A 24,534-nucleotide genomic window follows, 5' to 3' on the forward strand; every position below is an offset into this window, starting at 1 on the left:
TATACATGGTCTCAATTCTAATCTCAATGATGTCCATTTCCACTTGCAGTCTTCCAAACCCCATGTACTTTTTCTGACTGAATCTCAGTTATCAGTTGATTCAACTACTGCTCATCTCAGATGTCCAAATTATTTGCTGTATGATTCCTTTCGACTCAAAGGTGGTACTTGTGCATATGTCCGTTCTGATATTCCCTGTCAGAGACTTGGCAATTTGGAATCTCCTCTCTTTGATCTTCTCTGGCTTAAAATTTCTCTACCTCATTGTGTAAAATTCATCTGTTGTCTCTACCGTTCTCCCAACTCCACTAATCACTTGGAGCTCTTTGACTTCCTCTCTTTGCAACTTAACTTTCTCCAGTCGAACTTTCCTAACAGTGAGGTAATTTTCCTTGGTGATTTTAACGTTCACAACTCCAGCTGGCTTCCGTTTTCTACTCACACCGACCCAGCAGGTCGAGATGGTGAGGCTTTTGCAATTACTAATGACCTAGCACAGATTGTTCATTTACCTACAAGAATACCGGACAATCCTAATCATACAGCCAATACGCTTGATCTTTTTCTCACAAACAACCCTTCTAAGTACAAGTTTGAAGTGAGAGGTCCTTTCGGCACTTCAGATCACAACTTGGTGATTGTCTCTTCTCCAATGGAACCTTTATCTCATGGCTATTCCCAACCTCGTATTGTTTGGCATTACAAGAATGCAAAATGGGATGACCTGCGAGACTTCTTTTCTTCTTTTCCTTGGTCTGATTACTGTTTCAAAACTTCTGATGTCAACGTTTGCTCAGATCGTGTCAGTGAAATTATTCTTGCAGGAATGGAATCCTTTATCCCACACTCCACTTTAAAATCTCGTCCTTTATCTAAACCTTGGTTTTCCAATAAATGTGCTAAGGCTGTCCAAGAGAAGAACGTTGCATATCGTAATTGGCTTGTTTCTAATTCTTCAGTTTCATTTTCTGCCTACACCAAAGCTCGCAACAATTGTAAAGCAGTTATTAATCAGTCCAAACTAGAGTTTGAACAGGCTAAGAGTAGAAAACTTGCTTCTTGCCGTAATGGTAGCCGAGCATTCTGGTCTCTTGCCAAAGCTATTGGCCGCAACTTTTGCCCATCTCTGCTCCCACCTCTGTCCAAACCAGATGGTTCTGTTGTCACTTCAGCCAAGGATAAAGCTGACCTGCTAGCATCCCATTTTTCTTCGAACTCATGTATTAATGACCTTGGTAAAACACCCCCCACCATTCCTAACACGCTCAATTCAATGCCTCCTGTGGTCTTCCGTCAAAAGGATATCAGAAGGATTTGATGAATCTTGATGCTAAGAAAGCTCCAGGTCCTGAAGGTATTTCTCCACTTGTTCTCAAAACCTGTGCTCCTGAACTTACTCCTATTCTTTGCCGCCTTTTTTCACTTTCTTATTCCAAAGGTGTTTTTCCTTCTGCTTGGAAATTTGCTCATATCCAGCCAGTTCCTAAAAAGGGTGACAAATCCCTCCCATCCAATTATCGTCCCATTGCAATTACTTCTACTCTTTCTAAAGTAATGGAGAAATCAATTAACCGTCAACTCTTAAACTACCTAGAAACCTTCTGTCTGATCAACGATCGCCAGTATGGATTCCGTCAGTGTCGATCCACTGGTGATATTCTGGCTTATGTTACCCATTTATGGACTAATTCAATGGAAAGGTTCGGTGAAACACAAGTAGTTGCTCTTGACATCTCAAAGGCTTTTGATCGTGTTTGGCATAAAGGTCTTCTAAACAAGCTTCCATCTTATGGTTTGCCAACTGTTTTTAGTAATTGGTTATCCAGTTTTCTCTCTGATCGCTCACTGAGGGTGATGGTAGATGGCTCTCTGTCTTCTAACTTCTCCACTAATGCCGGTGTCCCCCAAGGTTCAGTTCTTTCCCCCACTCTTTTCCTCTTGTATATCAATGACCTTCTTCCATTGACTGGAAATCCTATCCATAGTTTTGCCGATGATAGCACATTGCATTCAACTTTCCATTTTGAGAAACCTTGTCCTTCTCAATCAGCTTCAAGTTCTCAAAAATCTGCTGCCAATTCCTTAAATGCCGATCTTCAGGTAATTCTCCAGTGGGGCAAAGACAACTTAGTTGATTATAACCCTTCTAAAACTCAATCTTGTCTTATATCTCGCAAAAAGGATTCTTCTGCTCCTATGCTTGTCTTTAGTGACACTCCAATTTCTAGGCAAAATGATATCTCTCTTTTGGGGATTACCCTGACTTCTAATCTCTCTTGGCACAAGCACATTAAAAATATTGCTTCCTCTGCATCTAAAAAACTTGGTTTTCTCTTTCGCTCTCGGCGTTACTTTTCTTCCAAACAGCTGCTCACTCTGTATAAATCGCAAATCCGCCCTGCCATGGAATATTGTTCCCACATCTGGGGTGGTGCCCCAAAAACCTCTCTCTCAGGCTTCTTGATTCCATTCAGAAGAGGGCAGTTAGGTTAATTAATGATTCATCTCTAACAGAGTCTCTCCACTCGCTTTCTCATAGACGCACTGTTTCTGCTGCATGCCTCTTCTACAGATACTTCCATGGGCACTGTTCTTCTGAATTGGCTTCTATAATTCTCGCTCTCTCTTTCAAAACAGTCCGAACACGTGCCGCCACCAGCCAACATCCATTTACTGTCCAACTTCAAACCCACAGAACCAACTTTTCATCTTCCTCATTTATTCATTCAACTGCCGTTTTCTGGAACAACCTTCCTTCATACGTATTTCCTGAAAATTACAATCTACAGAAGTTCAAGTCCAATATCAACAAATATCTTCTTTCGTCTTCTCAACCTCCAACCCAAGCACGGTACTAAGTACTATAGGTTATAATACCTCTCGTGTTTGGGGTTCTCATAAAAAAAAAAAAAAAAAAAAAAAAAGCTGTTCTATTTTTTAATTTTCGCTGCATCAGGACCACCACTGTTCAAATCCCCTGCATTGACTGATTTTTGATCGATTCTCCTTTGCGGCGATTTGTCTAGTGATCGAAATGCAGCAGTTCCCTGACCATTATTGGCCTTGTGGTCCTCTGTCGAGATGGGGCGTAATGGTCAGTCTATTTTTGGTTTATTTTTGTTTTGTTTTATTGTAGTGGTTTACATCTCTCTTGGTGATATTTCACATAAATTTAGACCTGCTGCCTATCAGAGGGAGCACCATTAAATTTCTATTTAATTGGCTTTCAAAATTCAATGAATTATTATTCTTACATTTAGATTTTCTAAATTATTTTAGAGAGTTTCTACTGCAATATTTTTATTCTTGTTACCCTTCTCTTCCCTCCCTGTTTGCTTGATTTAATTTAGGTTTAATTTCGACTATTTTCGCTCTTGTCTTGCCATACTGCTGGCATTATTTTATTTTTTATTTTAACTCTCATTCTGATTTATTTTTATGGTTATATTTCAAGCATCATGTAGAGGAATATGCATTTTGCTGCCTCTGATGTATGCTGTACCTTTTTAATTTATTTTTATTATGAAAGATTCTGTTTTCAACTATTTTAAATATTATTCAAATATATGTATAATTATATCACATGACAGTAGTGGGCAAATTGCTAACTCTGCACCTGTGCTGCCATCCATAATTCATTATTTGTCTATATAATCTGGTTAAGATTACTTGGTCAGTAGTGTGGCTTTGCACTGGAGTGCTCGTAGCTGTTCTATTTTTTAATTTTTGCTGCATCAGGACCACCTCTGTTCAAATCCCCTGCATTGGCGGTTCGATCTGGGGATCATCTTATTTTAACTCTTATTCTAATTTATTTGTATGGTTATACACACACACACACACACACACACACACACACACACACACACACACACACACACACACACACACACACACACACACACACACACTGTGCTGCCACTTTATTAGCTACACCTGCCTAGTAGTGTATTGAGCTCCTTTAGCCCTCAAAACAGCCTGAATTCATTTAGAAATGGATTGAACAAAGTGCTGAAAATGTTGTGCAGGAATGGTGTACCATGCAGACATGAGTGTGTCATGCAGTTCCTTGAGATTTGATGGAAGTATATAGGCTTGCAGCGAACAGCCCTTTCCAGCTCATCCAAAAAATGTTCAATAGAATTGAGATCCGTGGACTGAGCGGGCTAATGCAGCAAAGAAAAGTCATTGTCATCTTCCTGGAACCATTTCATAGTGATTCAGGCTTTGTGCACCAGCACATTATCCTACTGGAAGTAACCATCTGACTGAGGATAAACTGTCAACATGAATGGATGCACTTGGTCAGCAACGATGTTTAGGTACGATGTGGCATTCAGACGTGAATCTATAAGTATCAATGGACCCAATGTGTGCCAAGAAAACATTCCCCACACCATAACACTGCCCCACCACCTTGCACAGTAGTCGTCAGACATGATGAGTCCATGATTCATGTTGTTTTTGCCAAATTCTGAGCCTTCCATCAACATGATGCACCAGGAACTTCGACTCGTCTGACCAAGCAACTGTTTTCCAATCCTTGATAGTCCAGTGCTGGTGTTGCTGTGCCCACAGGAGGCATGCTGTCATGTTATTCATTGATAAAAAAAAAGTACGCAATGTGGATGTCAGCTGTTGTAGCCCATTCACGACAAAGTACGACTAGTGGTCCATTGCAATATTTTGTTCTTTCGCACCAAGGTTGTATTCTGACGTGATTGTGTGACATTGTGGCCCATCTGTTTGCTTGCACAATTTTTTCCATCCTCTTCTGACCTCTCTCATCAACAAGCGAGTTTCTTCCATAGGAGTGCCGTTGAGAGGATGTTTTCTGTTCGTTGCACCATTCTCGATACACCCTTAAAACCATGGTGCATGAAAAGTTCAGGAGAACTGCTGTTTCAGAGATGCTTTGTCCAGCGCATCTTGCACCTATTACCATGCCACATTCGAAGTTCATTAGATCACTCCTTTTCCCCATCCTTGCTACGGTTTTTGCGCTTAACTAATACTAGAAAGGTTGTTCTGTTGCATTTATATCCACAACTGTGGTTGTGTGATTTGCAACATTGTGGGACAAAACATTTGTGTGCACAGCAGAGGTTGTACTTAATAAAGTGGCAACACAGTATATATATATATATATTTATTTATTTATTTTTTTTTTGTCTAATTGTACTGCTGTTTTGGTGCCCCTTGAAGAATGTCGCCTGGGCAAGGGACCTGCTAGCTCGTACCTTAATCCAGCACTGTCTGACACAATGTGGCAATGGCATTAGTAATAATAAATAATCTCTATTTCTTTTTTTTTTTTTAATATATGATTTTTTATTTCTATTTCTTTGTAACTTCACATAGGATTTTTATATTTTTTACTTAGGTGGTTGTTGAAGATGAGATGTTAATTGGAATTTAGGAAAATTACTAAATTTTAGAAGAAAATTTAATGAGTTTTTAAGTTTTCTTGGGTGGAAACCCTGATTGGTATAACCTGAGTAGTGAACATATGATTGGTTTGTCTGGTAAGTGTAGTACTATAGTAGGAGGAGGAGGAGGCACTGTTCCTCGGTAGTGTTATTAGTTCTGGGGTGTGCATTCACAGGTCAGGGTTGGAAGAAAGGATTCCATCTGACTTACCCCAATGTTCATAAACAAGTTCCATTAAAATGTTTTGACATTTCATAGAGAACTCTCAGGCTAATCCATCCATGTAATCCTGCTGACTTAAGGACTTATAAAAAGTGCCCAGAATACAGCTCTCCCTGAGCATTTCCATTTTTTTACTCACTTTGGTTCATTGTGTTACAGAATTTATATCAAAACGTTGTTTATATTTTAGTAATTGCCTTTTTATTTATTGTGTTCAGATATGACAGAGGAATTGTTACTGCAGTTTCCACACTTCAGTAACAAAGAATTATAACAAAACAACAGAAATCCCAAGTTCTAATCAAATTGTAGCTGAGACAGAAACAAAAATGCTAAGAACTCTTATTACAACTTAGAGTGTTCAGATAGTGGGCATGAGGATCAACAGAAACATGAAGCTTGGGGAAATTGACAGGCAATTAGACAAGCTGGACATATGTAACTTTCATAGGATGCACACCACAAAATGCCTCTCCTTTTTCTTTTTATGGGCAAGTTGGGCTGATTTCCCTTTCTCCCCTACAACTGAGAACCAGTATAACACAATCAAAGAATGATGCCTCCTTTAATCAAGGAGCAAGGCTTAGCGCTTACACTGTGTTCTGTATTTCTCTCCACAATATTCCCATGGACCCAGTTGTTCTTCCTCTGATAATGACGGAGCTTGGGCTTAGGCTCTTAGAAACAAATACATTATCCACAAAATAACCTAAATTAATGTTCTTTGATTATAAATGATGTATTAGTCACTTTTGATTGACTCGTGGATAATGTAGTCATTTCTGAGACCCTTAGTCCAAGCTCTATTACTATCATTGGAGGTTCGACGTGGTACCCTGGTAGTATAGATAGCAATATGGAATACAGTAAGCATTATTTTTAAAGCAACTAGTCCTATGTCCCTACCATTTCCCCCTCCCCGGAACTCCAAATGGGACAATAAGAGGTCCACCCAGCTACACACTCCCCAATATCTTACCTATCCCCCCCCCCCACCAAGCCAGGTTATATCAGTTGAGGCTCTAAACAAGAAGAAAGAAATTTTTTATGTAAAGGTGTGCAATTTTGCCAATATACAAGAAGCCTTGTATACTAGCAAAATTCAGTCTTGTTTGCTGGTTAGTTATTGTCCTAACTTCAGCAGGTACATCTCCTCCCCTGCCCCCATTCCTGCAACCAAAAAGCCACACAGGAGTGTAATTAAATATGGCAGGTCCCTTTCCTGAAAGGGATATGTTGGTTAGCTTCACTGTAGGATTTATGTTTATCAACATCCCTCTTTCTGAATCAACACGTACCCTCCTGTTGAAACAGACAATAGGATGTCTTTCTCTTTCCAAACACTGTACAGGGTGTATCAAAATTGCATGGATCAAGTGAAGGAACATATTCTACAATGAAAAAAAGAAAAAAGTTCCTGTAAACATACATGGTCTCAAAGTTTTTATTTCCAAGATATCAAACATTAATCATAAATTAGAAAACAAAAATGATTTTTATACACAAATTTATGTCATAAAAATATGGCTGTTTAAAATAGGCAGAGGATGGTTGTAAGTGAATATCCTTTACAGCATGCTGGAGGAACAAATTTGGTCCTTCAGGGATCGTTACTCAAATGTCTTTTGAAGTTTTTATCTTCCTAAATGATAGTAACAAGAGAATACAAGATAATCTGAAAATTTTGCTGAGAACTTTAAAAGATGAGAGGGTCGGTATGGATCAGAATTAGGCTATGCCACTTCAAAAGGATTGACTGACATTGGCGGCTACAGCTTAATGCTAGCAAATTCAAAGTTTGCACTTGGGAATCAAAACCCAGGAGTAATTTATAAAGTCGGGGAACTAGAAGAAAAAGACTTAAGGATTAAAGTTTAAGTAAGTGGCAAGAAGGGCACATGGTGCTTTGTATATGATTTATCAGAATTTTGCAAGTAGAAAGAAAGAAAACATTATCTCTCTCTCTCTCTCTCTCTCTCTCTCTCTCTCTCTCTCTCTCTCTCTCTCTCTCTCTCTCTCTCTCTCTCTCTCTCTCTCTCTCTCTCTCTGTAAGACAAAGGGGGTCCACTACACTTGGAATGTTGTATCTGTGTTGTGAAGGGTTAAAGAAAGACAGAATTTACAGAGAAAGGCAACTAGATTGGTGATTCTGAGGAATTCTGCGCCTAGATGATGTGGCCTTCAGAGCACATAAACTGAACCTTGATGAAAGGGAGTATTGATTGTAGTAGATAAGGCTCAGAATTAATTAAATGAATGAGGAAAGATTATTCTTTCTTTTGAGTAGATAGAGGGTGGACAAAGGGCATACCTAAAAAATCTTAGGAAAGAATTACAAGGTACAGTAGTAAATTTCTGGGACTGGTGCAGTGAAAAGAACACAAAATGAAGGAGCTCAAAAGTGGTTTTGTATTTATTCAAAGTAATCATTACTTGATTAAATGTGCTTAGTACACCATTCTAAGAGTTTCTGAAAAAGGCACCACAGGCATCCCAAGAGTTCAGTTCAGCAGTTACATTTTTCTTCTTCTTCTTTTTATTATTATTATTGATCTTATATTATTTCTCCTTGATTGGGGGCTCCATCTCGTGATGGGTATTGCTACCAAGTACACAGGGTGATTATTGTTATGTCTGGTGTTACTGTTGGTCGAGGAACTCTCTGACTATCCTACAGGTGTTCAGGATTATGACATTCGCTGGGAGACCTATTGCTGCTAGGCTATTATGTATTGTCTTTGGCATCATACCTATGGTTGACTCGATGATCAGGATGGTCGTTACTTGTTGCATATGCCACATCTCTTTGATCTCCTGTCTTAGGTTCGTGTACTTCCTGATTTTTTCCCCATGGGTTTTCTGCAGGTTGCCAGTGTTGGGTACCGCTGTCATTCAGCTAGGTAGTCTTTTCCTTCTTGTCCACAAGGGTTATGTTTGGTCTGTTGTGCGGGATTGTCCTATCCATTATTATGGTGCGGTCCCAGTACAGCTTGTGGGTTGGGGTCTCTAGTACTGCCTGGGGTTCGTACTTCTAGTACGGTGATGTGTTGGATTGTTTCTGAGGCAAGATGGAATTGTCAACATGTGTCATCGAACACTCCAGACTCCTTCGCTATGTATTTTCCATAGTTCCTGGTGTTGATTACGTGGTCTTGGATGGCAAGTATGAGTCCTTCAGTCTCGGGGAAGCGTATCCTGCTCATGAGCCATGCATTGGAAGCAATTTTATCTATGTGATCTTGATGGAGATCATTGTAGTGTCTGCCATGAAGGGTCTTCTCTGCCCATCTTTTTAGCTTCTTTTGTGCCTCCTGGATGTGGGGGGACTCCTCGCTTAGGTTGAGTGGGGGTATACCACTTGTCTATCTTCCTTATGGCCTGCTCGAGTGCTGCTGTGTGTGTTTCTGGAAGTAATCCTTCAGGTTAACTATTGCTGTCTTCTGTTGCTCAATGAGGTCTATCAGGCTCCTTCTTTCCGGGCAATTGTCAGTCTCTCCATGGAAGATTTTGGGTGGTGTTGGCAGATCTTGGTCATCATTATCCTTGTCTTTCTCATAATATCCTCCAGCTAAGTGTTAGTCCAATCAATGATCCCCGAAGGAGTAAGAGTATGTTAGGCCTGGGACTGCATATGTGTTTATGGTTTTAATTCAGCTTTGCTTTCAGCAGGCTTCTGGGTCTCTGGTGGTATTTTTCAGTCAGGCAGGCCTTAATTCCTTATGCTGTAACTGCTGAGCCTGCATCGTCCGCAAGTATTTGTAGGCCTCTCCCTCTGCTGTGGCTTCGATCTCTTTACCAGTCTTCAGCTGGTAGTTTTGGTTGACTAATTTTCCCTGATGCGATCCGTGGGTCTTGCATTTGTCTAGACCAAATTCCATTCTATTATCATTTCTGAATTCTTCGGTGTAGTTGCTGGAGGTGCTTCACGGTTCCCACGTAGAAGTTGATGTCATCCATGTACGTCAATTGGGTGAGGGTGTACTGGTTGTTCCTTCTTTGAGTTTATATCCATACTTACTACTGTTGAGGATAGTGGGTTAAGTGCTAGACAGAACCACAGTGGGCTCGGGGCATACAGCCCATTGTGGTTCAGCTGGTCAGGATCTTGTACATTGTTGGCAGCCAGGTTGTTGTTATTTGGTTTTTAGGAGCATTAGCAACTAAGGCTCACCAAAGCCTAGACCATGACCCGTGACCACCAAATACTCTGTATTTGGTGGTCACGGGCTCGAACCTCGGTCTAATCAAGAAGTGTTTGCTATGCACTTCCTGCCCACCTGGCTATGGAGGTACCTTGGTAGGCAGGTGATTGGCTTATATTTCGCCGAGTTTCTTGTATCTTCGTCTTTAGGCTTCAGATATATGATTCCTTGAGTGAGAAACTTCGGGATTGTCTCTGGGTGCCTTATTATTCGGGTGAACTGCTTTGCCAGGTGCTCGTGTGTGCAAGTGAGCTTCTTGTGCCAGTAGTTGTGGACATTATCTATTCCTAGAATTCACCAGTTGTGAGAGTTCTTGATCGTCTGTTTTACTTCTTCTTACCAAATCTCCTACACTCTCATTTTTCTAGATCCTTGGTTTTCTTGCGTTCTAGTTCTATCCAGGGGGCTCAGCTGTTATGTCTTACTTTCCTGCTCGATACGTTTCACAGAACTCCTCAATCGTCTTCTGCTCGGGTGAGCTGTTCCCTACTTTCTCGTCTTCTCTGATACTCCTGTAGAAGCCTCTTTGGTCCTCATCAAAGATTTGGTTGTTTATTTTCCTCTGGAAGCTCTCTTTGTATCGGCATAGTCACTTGCTGAGTGCAAGGAGGTTCTGCTTCAATGACTCCAAGTACTCTCCTATTCTCTGATTTTTTGTCTCTTTGCTGTGGATGCTGTCTCTTGAGGATGCTCTTCAATTTTCCAATTAATTTCTTACTCCTATTGCCCTGTTGGTACTGTGTCAATTGGCCTATCTTGACTCTTAATTCTTCTATCTTCTGCTGAAGTCTTTTCCAAGCTGGCAGTTCCTTCTGCTTTCAGTTCTTCTGCTGCTGCTCTCTTGTTTCTCTTTGATTAATCCTCGTGGCTTCTACCCCAGCACAATACACATGGCCTCCAGTGTTGCACTATTGCTTCGAGGTAATGCAGTATTATGTGCCGATTGAGATGGTCTGTGACTGTCCACAAGGTTCTATTCGGCCTCTGATTTGGTATCAAGTGAGTCTTTGTGGGGTCCATTCCTTCGAATTCTGTTAGGGCCTTCTTCCACTCATTCTCTGTTCTGGATATCATGACCTTTTCTCTTTCCACTTCAGCTGCTGTGGGTTGTATTTCTTCTTGCTCTTCCTCCCCTGGTTCGATGGTGGTATGTTTTTCCTCCTCTGGTTCCGTATTCTTTATCCTTTGTAGTTGATCGCTCACGCCCTGCTTGGTTTTTTCCAAGATTGCGTGAGTTATCAGGTTCTTCATGATGATGGCCCTTCTGTGGTCCGCTGTTCGGTGACCTGAATATCCAGGAATCATTCCAGCCACTTGGTATGTAGTCTTACCCTGTAAGTCGTCAATCCTCAGGGGCTCACATCTGGTGAGTATGGGCATGGCACACCCAGGGTCCTGAGCTGAATATCATCATTCTTTTTCTTTCTTGGTGATTTCCTTCTACTTTTTTCTCTCTCTCTCTCATTCTCAGGGTAACTCGGAAATTATTTTTTTTTTGGCTGGTTTAGCATAAGCCTCAGGCTTCCTTGCACCATATAGCTAATAATAATAATAATATCGGTCTCCGGCTTTGTTATTTCGTAGTATGTTTGCATGATGTACATATTCATTTCGATGCTCCACTTCATGCGTTGGCTTTTCTCCCTTCCTGGGTGGTCACTAGTGCAGTTGTTGCAGGAAGCACTTCCAGTTGGTGGGGCTGGATGGTCTTATCCTTCTCTTGTGGTAGCCATACAGAGGACAGTGCCATTTGCTCCACTGTCTTCCTCAGGAGACCGTCTCTGATTTTTCGAACCGACCCCCTCTGTCTAAGGCCTGAACGCGAGAGACTATCCTGCGCCACATTCGATGCAGTATGATTAATAATTCTCTGTGACATCATCCATCTATGCAGGTAGATTACGTTTGGCATATGTCCGGTGGTAGTTATCGGGAGTGATGCCAGATGGCACCACAATCTGCCTTAGCCGTCACTCCAACCTTGGGATAGGTAGGTACCTTAGAGCAACTTTCACGATGTTTATTTAATTATTAATTTTTATTACTATTAATTTATTTATTATTCATCATCATGAACTTGGTCTGGCTTAGGTCTTTTAAGACCTGTTCCGTTTTAGCTATTGGAGGTGGTCTTGATCTCGCCATCGTTGTCTTGGTCGATCAACATCTCTCTTACCTGTAGGTTTGTAGTTAAAGGCTAATTTTGGGATCTGGTCTGGGATCATTCTTTCTATGTGGCTGATCCATTTTTCCTGATACCGTTTTATGTCATTTACTATGTTATCTACTTTTAATTTTTTGTGGATATCTAAATTTCTTTGGTGGTCTAGTCTTGTAAAGCCTAATAATGGTCTTTAAAATCTCATTTGTGCTGCTTCTAGTTTGTGTGCATCTTTCTTATTTATGACCCAAGTCTCACAGCTGTAGAAGAGGGCTGGTTTTGAAGTGATGTTGTGCAGTCGTAAGTTTGTTTCAGTTGTCATTTGTTTTCTAAAGTGGCATTTATTCATTTTATTATATTTTTGTAGTTTAGTGTGGATGTCTTTCCCTTCATTTGATATTAAATTTCCCAAAAAGGTGAAGTCAGATATTTGTTCTATTATTTTATCATCAATAACAGTTTTGACTCTTTGTATTTTTTTTCCCACATAATCCCATTGATTTTGTTTTTGAGGTGGAGATTTTCATCTCGTACTTTTTACCTATTTTCTTCAGTTCATTTGCTGCTATCTGTAGTTATTTATTATTATTTATTATTATTTTTCTAATTTATTACTATTATTATACCGGTCTCCCAGCATTTAATTATGTAGATATTAAGAGTGAAAAGGTAAGAATTCTTTAAGAGATTTATTTGAGATGGCAGGAAGATTGGGAAGCAAGCAGTAAAGGAAGACAAACATATGTTTTTATTCCTAAAGTCGATATTGTGGATGCAAAGAAGAAAGTATGGCTGCAATTTGGCATGCATGCTTCATTTTTATTAACGGGCCATGGTTTGGCAATGAGACTGCACCAGTTGGGGCTCAAAGAAAACGGTTCATGTGAATGTGCAATATTAGAAACATCTGAACATATTATGTTTGACTGTTCAAACTATGTTGATATCAGATCTGAATTGGAAAGATCTGTGGGATGTCCTCTGGGAAGAGAAAATGTCTGGATCCTGTTTTCAGATAAGAGATTATTTACATACTTTAATGAATTCATAACTAAGGTTTTTAAAAGAAGATGGAGTTTAATGTTATATAGTGGAGGCCCACCTCCAAGCGGCAGAGGCGGTAACTCCTATGATTAAGTTTGGTGGACCAAAGTTAAGACTGAAATTTTCTCATAGGAGGCTAAGAGGCCGAATTGTTTCTTTTGAATTAACTTGTTATTTTGAGTTAACTTTAATTATATATAACAAAATTTGGAGTTTTATAAGATGCGGATAATAAGAGATTCATATGATCTAAGCCATGGATAGACTGAGCTCTGGGTAATGGCTGGTCAAATGGATACTTAAATGGAAATGGAATGTCCGTCAAGATCACCAGATTTAACTGCTGCAGACTTTTTTCCGTGGGGTTATCTTAAAGAACGTGTCTATGCCAACAAGCCAACGTCAATTGAACGACTAAACAACAATATTTGAGCAGCAATATTTGAAATATTGCCTGAAATTTGTGTAAATGTTATGAAATGCTCTTGAAAGAGTTTGCATTTGTGTGGCAGCAAGAGGCGACCATTTGGCCGACATTATATTCCACAAATAATTGCAAGGTCCAAATAAAGCAGTTATGTTAAAATATTTTTGTTTTGTCTTTATTATAGGAATTATTTGAAATGAAAGTTGTAAAGTTAATTTTTGCCCACCCTTTATTTATGATGTGAATATTCTCAATAATATCTCTCTTTTTAAAGTTATTTTATTATTGCTCCATGTTTAGTGTTTTCCATTTATGTCAGTTTGTACATTAATGGCCTAGAAAAAACAGTTGCAAGTTAGGAACTGTAACCTTGTAACAAATTATATGAAATCGTAACTTTGCTGCATGTGTTCATTATTATTATTATTATTATTAGCTATATGGTGCAAGGAAGCATGTGGCTTATGCTGCACCAGCCAAAAAAAAAAATTCCCAAATTACGCTGAGAGAGAGAGAGAGAGAGAGAAAGCCATAAGTAGAAGGAAATCATCAAGAAAGAGAAGAATGATGATATCCAGCTCAGGATCCTGGGTGTGCCAAGCCCATACTCACCAGATGTGAGTCCCTGGGGTTAATTCAAGAGTTTAAATCATCAAAAAAAAAGAGTGTGTGTGTGTGTGTGTGCGCATGCATGCACTAAAAAATTAATCTCCCTTCTGTTAGAGTTAGAAACTTTTAAAAAATCCTGATAGTTGCTTTTTACATTGGTAAAATGTGTTCTTAGATAATTAATCAACAAATTAAATATTTGTTCTTTTATGTGAGCAGTCACATATGAAAATTTTTCACAAACTTGAGAGCTATTGTTACTTTGTAGTAGGCAGAATGATTTTATTAGAACTTTCAAATTATAAAAGCTAATACTATTTGGCATCTTCAGAATTATAAAAGTAATTTTTGTCATTATCTCTTTTGTTTTTTCTGATTTTAAACACCAGTAAATGATATGGGCTAACAAGACAGGAAAATGAAGCTACACTTTAGAATTTTGATAAGGTGAAATAAGATTAGCTATTTTAAATTTACCACTTGGCAGCTCACATCAGATAACTTTGTTAATAGCTATTTTATTTCAGAATGTCACTACAGATTAGCTGCTATTTGATAAGCAACTAATTAGTCTCAAAATAGCATTAGCATTAGCATTAGTAGAGGCATTTGATGCAAGAAAGCAAGCTTATGCAGCATCAGCCAAAAAAAAAAAAAAAAAAACCCACTTCCACTTCACCCCTCTGTTCGTTCAAAATACCTGTCCAGCTGAGCCTTAAACTTATTTAGGTTATCAACCTCCACCACAAGGGATGGCAGTCTGTTCCACCAACCAACCACCCGCTGGCTAAAGGCAAATTTCCGCACGTCTATCCTACATCTGTCTTTCCTCAATTTGAATTTATGCCCTCTCAGGTGATTTTTCTGAGCTAGAGGAAGAATCCCATCAGCATTGAGCATGCTTAAACCATTCAAGGCTTTATACACCTCTATCAGATCACCTCGCTGGTGCCTAGTCTCCAGACACTGTAATTTGCAAAACTTAAGCCTTTCTTCGTAAGAGCACCCCTTTGTTCCATTCACTAATCTTGTTGCCCTTCTCTGTACTCGTTCCAGCAGCTCTACATCCTTCTTGAAATGAGGCCTCCAGACCTGTATACAGTACTCTAGGTATGGCCTGACCATTGCCTTATACAATGGAATAATCACCTCCTTATCCCTGCTGGAAAAATTCCTGTATATCATTGACAATACTCCATGAGCTACTCTTGCAGCCCGTCTGCACTGCTCAGAGAACTTCATATCTGCCTGCACAATCACCCCCAAGTCCCTTTCATTCTCTACCACTGTCAGTGTAGTACCACAGAGTTGATACATTGCTCTGGGGTTGCTTTTTCCCATGTGTCATTGCTGTGTCTCATCTTTTAAATAAATAGCAGATTTTAAGCAAATGGCTTGATGCCATTTGCTTAAAAGTGGTGTAGTGCAGTACAGTACTTAATAACTTGAAGTTTGTTCTGTTGTTAGCATTAAGTCTGTTGCATTTATCATCGATGCCTGCAACAAAAACATTAAAGCAGATAAGTGGATGAGGCTTATATACTTTTTGTAATGATTTTATTATCACTGAAAAGACTAGATGGAATGTATCTAATTAGCATTAGCATTAGTAGAGGCATACGATGCAAGAAAGCAAGCTTATGCGGCATCACCCAAAAAAAAAATGTTCTCATTTCACCCCTCCATTTATTCTAAATGCCTCTCCAGCTCAGCCTTAAATTTACTTAGGCTATTAGCTTCCACAACAAAAGATGGAAGCCTGTTCCACCAATCAACTACCCACTGGCTAAAGGCAAATTTCCGCACATCTATTCTACAACTATCTTTCCTCAATTTGAAACTGTGCCCCCTCAGGATCTTAGTCTGAGCAAGAGGAAGAATCCCATCAGCATTCAGCTTGCTCAACCCATTCAAGGAGTTATACAACTCAATCAGATCACCACGCAGGTGCCTACTCTCCAGGCACTGCAATTTGCAGAACTTTTTTGGTAAGAGCATCCCTTTGTTCCCCTCACCAATCTTGTTGCCCTTCTTTGTACTCGTTCTAGCAACTCGAGCCCCTCCTATCGTGTTTGGGCAGAATTGCAGACACTTTCACATTCAACCCTAACTCATGACTTTTTTTTCAACATTGACCTGTACTTGTTGAGTAAATCTGCAGATCTCTTACTCTTAATGTCATTGGTTCCAACGTGTACAACATCACCTTTTGTGCCCTTAAAAGATGATATCTGCTCTACAATGTCATCAACTTTTGCAAATCCTGGACATACCCTGGTCCTGTTCCACCTATCCTTCTTGCATAGTATATTCCCTGTCTCCCTGACAATAGCATCACCAACAGTAACTAGTTCCTTTGGGACCAACGCATTCTGCCTTGGAGATTGCCTCTGTTTTGCGTGATGCACAGGAGTGAGCTCTGTCGTTGAGCTGGGCAGCTGAGAGTTTAATGGGCTCCTCATATTAATTTCTTCGTGGGCATTTACCCTACACCTCAAGCTCTCGTAGACGCCCATCAGAACACTGAGTTGGTGCCTAATTTCTTGACACTCTAGACATCTAGCACACACAAAGGCATTCTCTTTGGCTAGATCATGTCCTGTTTTAGAAAGGTCGGCAAACATTTCACATTTCGCACATTTTATGAGACTGTGATGCATTGGAGAATTGCCCCCTTCATTTCTCCCCCAAGTCACAGCACTCTCGCTCGTCTCTGATCTTTGCTTCGCAGCTCTATTCTGGGTCATGATTTCTGTTTAAATACAATTTAATTAACAATGAATTTTAATAAGATTAATATTATTTTAGATTAACTGATAATACTATAATAAGCTAACAGATTCCTTACAATATGGAAGCTAGTTGAACAATGTTGGCACCAACACCTGGAGTCATAACTTCTAAAAATAGCTATTATTATGTTAAAGGAGCAAGAAAGGTCCCGAAGCCTTTAATTCCAATAGTAATTCCTGTAGATTTAGATATACAGTTGTCTCTTCATTTCATAAGATTACTGGAAAAATGAATATTGTAACAACACATGTGATTTTGGCTTGAGTACAAGGTAAAATTAGGGCATACATAGTTAACAGAATAATCAGCATAATGTTTATAAAAAATAATTCCTCTGTTCGTTGAATTTCTTTTTTTTTGAAAATATAATTATACCATGACCTATCCAAATAAATTAATAAATAAACCAAACTGTGATGGTACAATAGTCATTTTACTTGAATAGTAACATGAAATGTGAAATAAATTTTGTGCCATGCAACCTAATACTTAAAAAAATTATGCATAAATGCTATCTTTCATTGTGATTAATGTGTTAAATATGTGATATAGGATCAGTTAGCATTAGCATTAGTTGAGGCATATGATGCAAGAAAGCAAGATTATACAGCATCAGCCAAAAAAAAAAAAAAATAAAAAAACAACCTTCCCATTTCACCCATCCGGTCACTCAAATGTTTGTCTAGTTCAGCCTTAAATTTATTTAAGCTATCAACTTCCACAACAATAGATGAAAGTCTGTTTCAGCAATCAACTACCTGCTTGCTAAAGGCAAACTTCCTCGCATCTGTTCTACAACTGTCTTTCCTCAGTTTGAATCTATATCCCCCCCCCCTCAGGTTTTTAAACTGAGCAAGCAGAAGTATCCCGTCAGCATTGAGTCTGCTCAAACCATTCGATGCCTTATACACCTCGATTGGATCACCTCGTAGGTGTCTAGTCTCCAGATGCTGCAACTTGCAGAACTTAAGCCTTTCTTCGTAAGTGCACTCCTTTGTTCCTCTCATCAATCTTGTTGCCCTTCTCTGTACTCGTTCTAGCAACTCGGGATAATCACCTCCTTGATCAAAGGGATAATCACCTCCTTGTCTCTGCTAGCAAAATTCCTATATATCATGGACCTGCTCAGAGAACTTCATATCTGACTGAATGATTACCCACAAATCTTTTTCATTCTCCAACTCCCTGAGTGTAGTACCACACAATTGGTATGTTTTTCAGGGGTTACTGCTACCCTTATGCAGTACTTTGCATTTGTCAATGTTAAAATTTCAGTTGCCACTTCTCAGCTCATCTGTCTAACTATTCTAGTTTCTGTTGCAGTAGCATACTGGCTTTACTGTCATTAACAACCCTGCCAACCTTTGTATCATCTGCAAACTTGGACATTAAGCCTGATATACCTTCATCGATATCATTGATAAATACACTAAACAACATTAGGCCCAGCACCTAACCCTGTGGGACTCCGCTAATAACATTAGTCCATGTAGAGACTGCTCTACTTGGAAGTGTCCATTTATTACCACTCTCTGCCATCTCTCACTCAGCGATCCCTTTATCCATTTCAGTAACTTTCCCTTCATGCCATACTGCTCCAATTTGTACAGCAGTCATCCATGTGCAACAGTATCAAAAGCTTCATCCAAGTATATTAAATTCAAGTATATGATATCAAAATTATTTTTTGCATCCAGTTCCAGCTATTACTGCTCTCTTGTCTAAGTGATCTTGTAACCAGTGACTCCATTATTTTCCCCCGGAATAAGTTATACTGACAGGTATGTAATTATTTGTGTCACCCTTTTAACCCCCTTTGTAAATTGGGGAACCATTTGCACATCTCTAGGCCACGGAGACCTCCCCTGACTCTAAGGATGCTCTCATAATTATGGCTATGGGTTTGCTTATTTGCCTTGCTGCATCCTTCATTATAACTGGATAGATTCCATCTGCCCCAGGTGCCTTTTTTATGTTTAACTGCAACAATTTCTCCTTCACTCTGCTCTCAGTTATTACAAAATCACTTAGTTCCCAGTTTAGAGTTTGATAAACTTCTGGCATTCCCCTCCTTGAATAACTCCTTGTGTGAATGTAGATGCAGAATACTCATTCAGTTTGTCAACTATTTGAGCAGGATCATCAATTGTCGAGTCATCTATGTTAAGTGGACCAATCTGATTCATCCCCTTCCTTCTAGAGTTTACATAGGTAAAGAACTCTTTGCTGTTTTTCTTTGTGTCCTTTGCCAAAGATTTCTCGTAATCTACCTTTGCCTGCCTAACCTCTTTTGCGACTTGATTACAGACTAGCTTATATCGGCCATAGGCTTCTGTGTCACCTAATAATATATATGCATCCCATGCATTTTTCTTCTCTGCCCACAGGCCTTATTAATTCATCCGATATCCATTTAGGCTTGAACCTTGAAAAGTGTTTCTTAGTTGGTATGAAAAGCCTGGTAGCCTCCAAGATTAAGTTCCTATAGGCTTCCCTTTTAGAATTCACCTTTTGTAACATCATCACTTGATCCCACTCTATAGAATTGTAAAACTGTCTGAGATCACTGTAGTCACCTTTACGAAAACAAAAACCCTTCCCTTTACCCTTGATTGTAGTTACATCTTTAAGTAAATCCCACATCAGTGCACTGTGATCTTTGTCACCTAGTGGTTCCTTTATCTGCAATTTCTTCATGCATGAATAATCACTGCTGATAATCAGATCATGGGTATTACTCCCTCTGGTTGCCCCTCGAACATGTTGCTGTAGAAAACAATCCTCCAGTAAGTCCACAAACGTCTTGCTAGCATACGAGTGACCAACCCACAAATTCCATGCAATATCTGGAAAGTTAAAATCCCCCATTACAAGACATTCTGATTTACTGGCCCATTCTGTTTCTGTGCACAACTGTTCATTCTACTCATCAGAGTCATTAGGCGTATAATATACTCCTACTCTCATTTTCCCTTTTCCAGTGTTTGTCACACCAAACAGACTCAACATTGCACTGTCCACTCGTGTCAACTGGATGCACACCCTTAGATTTTGTGTTTCTTAACTAACATCATAACCCCTCCTCCCTTCCTACCTTGTCACATTGTACTCCCCAAATTCCAATTCTGCACTGCTTATATCTGTGTGACACCATGTCTCTGATATCCCAACAATATCTGCCATTGATGTCTTGATCAGCACTTCAGATTCATCAGTTTTATTTACTATATCAATTTTATTTACTTCTAGCATTAGTGTACATGCACTTGTTCTTACTCTTAGTTTCCCTGACACATGTATTTACTTGTTCCATGATGATTCCCAGCAGCTGTTGAAGTCCCCAACTACTTGCTCTCTAGGCTGCTGCTCATTACAATAGAAATAGTGCAAGAATCACTTCTGTCTCTGCCTGTGGCTATCATTAATCTTTTAGTTTGTGAATTCTCCCCCAATCTAGCAGTTTTCTGACCAATCTCACACTGCCTCAATAGCATCAGCAAATATTCTTACGCCCTTTATATTTAAGTTGTATCCCATCCATGTAGAAGCAGTCTCTCTTGTTAGCAAGCACAGACCACACTTAAAAAAATTCTAACCCATGAGCCTTGTAACGGCTCTCATCATACTCCATCCTATTGTGTCTGGGCAGAATTGCAGACACTTTCAAATTTAACCCTAACTCGCAACCTTTTTTCCAGAATTGACCTGTAAGTGTTAAGTAAATCTGCAGATCTCTTACTCTTAAAGTTCTTAGAGCCAACCTGTAAAACAATATCACATTTTCTTCCCTTAAAAGATGATATATATAAGCTCTACAACATCATCAACTTTTGCTCCTAGTCCTGTTCCACCTATCCTTCTTGCATAGTATATTCCCCGTCTCCCTAACAATAGAGTCACCGACAATAACTAGTTCCTGTGGGACCAGTGCATTCTGCCTTGGAGTTTGCTGCTGTATTGCCTGATGCACAGGAGTGAGCCCTGACATCGATTTGGGCAGCTGAGAGTTTGATGGGCCCTCATATTAATTTCTTCGAGGGCATTTACCCTACACTTCAAACTCTCATAGATGCCCATCAGAATGCTGAGTTGACTCCTAATTTCTTCACAGTCTCTGCTTCTAGCACACAAAAATACATCCTCCTTGGCTAGATCATGTCCTGTTCTAGATAGGTCATCAAACATTTCACATTTCACACATTGTTTTAGACTGTGATGCATTGGAGAATTGCCCTCTTCAATTTTTCTGCGAGCTGCAGCACTGTGGCTATTCTGTGAACACTTCTTTGTTGCTCTAGTCTGGGTCATGATTCCGTTAAGTATAATTTAATTAACAATGAACTTTAATAAGATTAATAAATTTTAATGATTAATTGATAATACTATACTAATCTAACAGATTTCTAATACAGTGCTACGTTTTTCGCTATTTAGTTTTACGTTAAACCTTACACTATTCCATATCGTATAACAATGGCGGCAAGTTATGAATGCAAAATCTATGGACACTAAGTATTAACTTTCAAAATCGCTATCTAATTTCAAAAATAAACCACAGAGCTTGACTAGAACTATAAAAAGCTACTTATAGAAAATTATTTAGTATAACAATTAAGTCAATAAAACAACTAAATATAAACACAAATGGAATTGTATAGAAATCAGAGAATAACTTTTTAAGGTGAAATATGTCTCTCTAGTTCCACATATGACTATGAAATTATTACCAAAGAAATGGGTGCAAAGAATAATTCTGTCATTATTAATTAAGCCTTTAGCAACAGTTTGTGACACAGTTTAATACAATATAGAGCAATGTGTGTTAGATAAATTACTTATATGGATAAAAAGTGATTGATTGGCAGCATATAGTTCCAATTGCCATTGCCATTTATAATCTTCTGCTGTTTATGGCTATAAATATATGACTTATATGTATATTGCCTATAATGTCAGCCTTGTCGGTAGCACAGTGGATATAATCACTGTCCTCTCCACACTAGATGAAAAAGATGTAGTTTGAATTCTATCAACGTCACGAGAAAGAGGAATCAATTTTTATAGAATTTTTTTCCCTTCCAGAAACTTTTTTTTTTGTCTAGCAAACAGCCAAATTGACAACAGAATACATACAATTTTCAGACAATATACGGATGCCTCAAGACCTTAGTTACCTTGGTGCTTAACACATTCTAAGCACCAAGGTAACCAATCCTAAGCCATGAATGTGCATATAATTCATGTGCATCGCTATTTATAATTCTTTACCTCAGAGAGAGAGAGAGAGAGAGAGAGAGAGAGAGAGAGAGACTCTATTTCTGCAAGTTGCATTGCTTGAAAGTCACCACCTATGTGGTGATGAGTTTGGGGTGTTTAAAGCTTTAGCAATAATTGAAATAAGCCTTGAGGTGTATTTCCTCTCATCTCAGGCATCAAATATAGGAGAGCACAGACATAAATTAAGAAAGGTTAATTGCAGGCTATGTCAGAAATTTTCCAGTTGAATGAGCTCATCTAATATTAGTAAATTGGGGAACTTGTCTAGATTTAAATTGAGATCAGCTGCATACTTAAATGAAATGGATAAGAGAATTAATTAAAGATAATAATTTTTCATTTTTTATGGCTAATGATATTGTGGCTTTTAGTTCTTTGCATCATTTTGCAAATACTAATGCTGAATTAATTTGAAATAATAATTCAATTTTATTTTTATAGAAATTGGGCATCTTGATAGAAGGTCAACATATTGAAGATCAAACACACTTCGAAATTTTATATAAGAATGGTAGGTTTAAAAGCTTTACTTCATACTTGATAAAATACAATCTTGCATTGTCACGTACATCTAGAACCATAAAATAAAATTCTCAAATACTGTTTGAGAAATTTTAAAAATTGAAAGAAGCCTTAAAATATATAAAAATGTGATAACTCTGAGGTCTTACTTTCTTAGATTACAGAACCACTAATCATTTGTGTTTGTGAGTGTACTGGAAGCCTTCAACCAATTGTTCTGTTCAAGTATCAAATTTTACAGTTTTATAGTGTTAAGTTTGCATGAAAATAATGGTAAATGGTGATACATACAGAATATACTAAAATTTTATGAATTTCATTGAAATTTTGTAATTGTGCAAATCTAGGAAGATTTTTTTTTTGTGTGCAAGGATCAACACATGAAATTACTTTGTCTATTTCTTTCTGTAATGTATCTTTGGTGTGTATGCTGTGTGCATTATAAAGGCAGCCCCTGAGTAGATCGGTGTTTGACGTCCTCAACATATAAATTATTTAATTTTCACTGGAAGACAACATTAGACATATGGATAAGTCCTATTGTTGTTCAACTGTATTATTTACAGACAAGCATAGTGCAATTTATTAGCTCATTTTGGACAGTTTTTTTACACTTTTTGGCATCTCTCATCCCACGAGTTAAATTGGGTTGTCAGAATCCTTTACTGGTTTTTACAGCATCTTTTACTGGTTTTTATTTCTAAATATTAGGCTTTCCCTTGGGTTGCAACATGCTGCAAATAATCATTGTAAATTTTATTGTGTCACCCTTGTTATTTCTAGACTTTGAAAAATCTTCACTCAACATTCTGCATATAAAAATAAAAATGTCATATAACTAAATATAAAAATCTTATTTCTTTCTATAAGTGGAGTTGTTTCATTGGGCATTGGTAAAAATTTGGACACAAACAATCCCATAAACAAGAACAGCATCAAAAAAAAAAAAAGTAAGATTTCAGTCCTGTGCAATGTTTAGAAAAAGGATTCGCACATAGGGACACTTCTTTCAAATGGTGCAAGGGTGCACTATTATAAAGCAATAACAAATTATACAAAATGGTTAAATGAAAACATCAAATGGAGCAGCATAGTGACTAATATAAATAGAAAATTTAACCAGACAATGTGATTAAAAGAGTGAACTTAACTATGCTGTGATGGTAAAGAAATGAATTTTGCTAAAATTTTACTGGGATTGTCCAGCTCTAATTGGAAATATAAGAATTAGATTTTCAAAACAAAATGAAATGCTGTTCTTTCTGTGATATAATTAAAGGATATTTTATGTAATAAAATGGGTATTAAAGCTGGGGAAGTGCCCATCTGGGCATTTTAAGTTAAAATAAATTTATTTGAAAATTAGAAAATTATATTTACAAAAGCCTTAAATATCAATATGGTACTTCATTAACTTCTTTGGCAAAATAAATAAACTAAACTAAATTTGAACACAAAAAATCCTATAAACAAGAACAGCATCCAAAAAAAAAAAAAAAAAAAAAAGTAAGATTTCAGTCCAGTGCAATGTTTCAAAAAGGGATTCACACATAGGGACACCTCTATCAAATGGTGCGAGAGTGCATTATTACAAAGCAATAACAAATTATAAAAAATGGTTAAATGAAAACATCAAATAAAGCTTTGGTGAAAATTTTATAGTAAAACCAAAAGGTTATCTAATAATAAAACTAATATTGAAAGAACTGATTAATGCTCCTTTTGCCAGAAGCAGCCAAAGCCTGAGCCACATATGGGTCAAGCATATATTTGGCCTGTAAAACACACACACACACACACACACACACACACACACACACACACACACACACACACACACACACACA

At 38.3% G+C, this 24,534-nt stretch overlaps 1 protein-coding gene across 4 annotated transcripts in view; it reads left to right on the forward strand.

Annotated features, from left to right (window-relative positions):
- The window catches only part of Sac1 (phosphatidylinositol-3-phosphatase SAC1), a 677,000-nt gene that overhangs the window by 459,977 nt on the left and 192,489 nt on the right, over positions 1 to 24,534 (forward strand). For all 4 annotated transcript variants that reach the window (XR_016547569.1, XM_090383680.1, XM_090383679.1 and 1 more), the window contains exon 14: positions 22,607 to 22,676. Coding sequence is in view for 3 of the 4 variants with exons in the window: in XM_090383680.1 (XP_090239806.1) it covers positions 22,607 to 22,676 (70 nt within the window). In the remaining variant the exon portion in view is untranslated. The remainder of the gene's footprint in view (positions 1 to 22,606; positions 22,677 to 24,534) is intronic.

The sequence above is a fragment of the Mastigoproctus giganteus genome, chromosome 10 (genome assembly GCF_048544385.1).
Source record: "Mastigoproctus giganteus isolate SK-2022 chromosome 10, ASM4854438v1, whole genome shotgun sequence".
NCBI lineage: Eukaryota > Metazoa > Arthropoda > Arachnida > Uropygi > Thelyphonidae > Mastigoproctus > Mastigoproctus giganteus.